Raw genomic sequence first — 1,815 nt, forward strand, 5'->3', positions numbered from 1 at the left:
TGCTAACTACTCCGCCTGGCTCAGTTCTAGCCCCACGTCCTCCCAGAGGCCTCAGACGCGATGCCTCGCACGAGTCACCGCGCCCTGTGTGGCCGCCTAGCTCCTGGTTCACTGCGAGGGCCCTGAGCAACTCCTGGTGCTCAGCCCTGGGCTTCAGCTTCCTCTGGATGGGGCTGGAGGGTCGGGGGTGACTGCTTTGCGCTTGGAGGTGAGCTCTCTCCTCAGCAGCATGCCCCCTCCTGTCTAGGAATCCACTCTGAGTGATGACTCCACACCCCCCAGCAGCAGCCCCAAGATTCCAAGTGGTCCCCGGCAGGCGGCCAAGTGTTCCTACCCCTACCACACACTGTCCCAGTCTTCGGATGAGGTAAGCAGGCCCTGACGTCTGACGCAGCCAGGTGTGCGGGCCACGGGCCACGCCTCCTCCCCTCACGCTCCTTGGTCTCCGCCCCAGTTTCTGGATGAACCTCTCCCCACCATCTACCACTGGACCAGTCAGCAGGTGGGCCAGTGGCTGCACAGCCTCAACCTGGAGCAGTATGCCGCTGAGTTTGCTGCGAGGCAGGTGGATGGGCCGCAGCTACTGCAGCTGGATGGAAGCAAACTGAAGGTGGGTCAGAGTAGAAGGGCCACGACCCAGCCAGAGCCTGAGGCAGCCTTCAAGAATTAGGATCCCCTCATCCTGACCTTTCCACTCCCTTTAAGACCACTGCCCTGGCCTCTGACCTCTAGGCAAGATCCCCGACCTGATCGCTGCTCTCTAGTATGGGTTCCCAGTCTGACTCCAGCCCAGTTCCTCAGTTTGACCTTCAAGCTCCAGCCCAAGTCTCCAGGTTGACCTCTGACCTTGAGGACAATCCTATCATCTGACTCTTCACTCTAATCAGTCTCCCCTGGTCATCTCACCTGATTCTTGGAGTCTTAAGTCTCCAAGACTAAGAATCTTGGAGGCTGGTGGTTGTGGGAGGGAACAAGTCGGGGGTGGGGGGCGGCAGGGGGTGTCTCTCTGATCTCTGTACTGGGGGTTTCTGGCCTGTTGTGCGCCCTCTGCTGAGCTGCTTGGGGAAGCGGTGGTGCGAAGAGTCCCCCAGGTAGTCTGTGGGATGGAGAGGGGACTCAGCTACTGACTAGCTGTGTGACCTTGGACATTTTGCTCCCCGTCTCTGGGCCTCAGGGGATCAGGCAGGGTCGTGCCAAGGCTGAAATCCTGAGTGGAGGAATATGGGAGCCAACCCTCTACCCTCATCTCTCCCAATCACTCCCATTCCAAATTCTTGCCCTGAGGGTTCTGATCCATCAGCAAGTCTGGGAGGTGGAGGCTGAGGGCTGGCAAGAGCTCCGGATACAATACACCTGGGGCACAGAGAACCCGGGGCTTGGGTTGGCCAGGCCTGGGTGGCTCCGGGGCTCTTCCCCTCACCCTTGGATTCCTCCCGCAGAGCCTGGGGCTCAGCAACTCACATGACCGGGCGCTAGTGAAGCGGAAGTTGAAGGAGCTGGCAGCGGCCGCTGAGAAGGAGCGCAAGGCCCAGGAGAAGGCAGCGCGGCAGCGTGAGAAGCTCCGGCGCAGGGAGCAGGCGGCCAAGAGGAGCTAGGGAGACGGGCGGGCAGGCACCGGCACCTGGCGCGGGCAGCTGCTGGGCTCTGAGGGCACAGGCCGCCCGGGGAAGTGGGGCCTGGGCACCAGGCTTGGGCTGGCCTGGCCCCATGCTCTCAGGAGGAACAGCCCTCTCACCCTGTCTTCTATCTGGACCCAGATTCCTCAGAAAGGGAGACCCCAGGGGGAGGACCCAGTAATAAATCCCATTTCAAGGA

At 61.3% G+C, this 1,815-nt stretch overlaps 1 protein-coding gene across 1 annotated transcript in view; it reads left to right on the forward strand.

The window, feature by feature from the left end:
* The window catches only part of SAMD14 (sterile alpha motif domain containing 14), a 13,459-nt gene extending 11,644 nt beyond the window's left edge, over nucleotides 1-1,815 (forward strand). The window contains exons 8-10 of the mRNA XM_007465067.1: nucleotides 248-367; nucleotides 455-610; nucleotides 1,440-1,815. Coding sequence (XP_007465129.1) covers nucleotides 248-367; nucleotides 455-610; nucleotides 1,440-1,595 — 432 coding nt within the window. The 3' untranslated portion in view covers nucleotides 1,596-1,815. The remainder of the gene's footprint in view (nucleotides 1-247; nucleotides 368-454; nucleotides 611-1,439) is intronic.

This window comes from Lipotes vexillifer, unplaced genomic scaffold, assembly GCF_000442215.2.
Source record: "Lipotes vexillifer unplaced genomic scaffold, Lipotes_vexillifer_v1.1 scaffold591, whole genome shotgun sequence".
Lineage (NCBI taxonomy): Eukaryota > Metazoa > Chordata > Mammalia > Artiodactyla > Lipotidae > Lipotes > Lipotes vexillifer.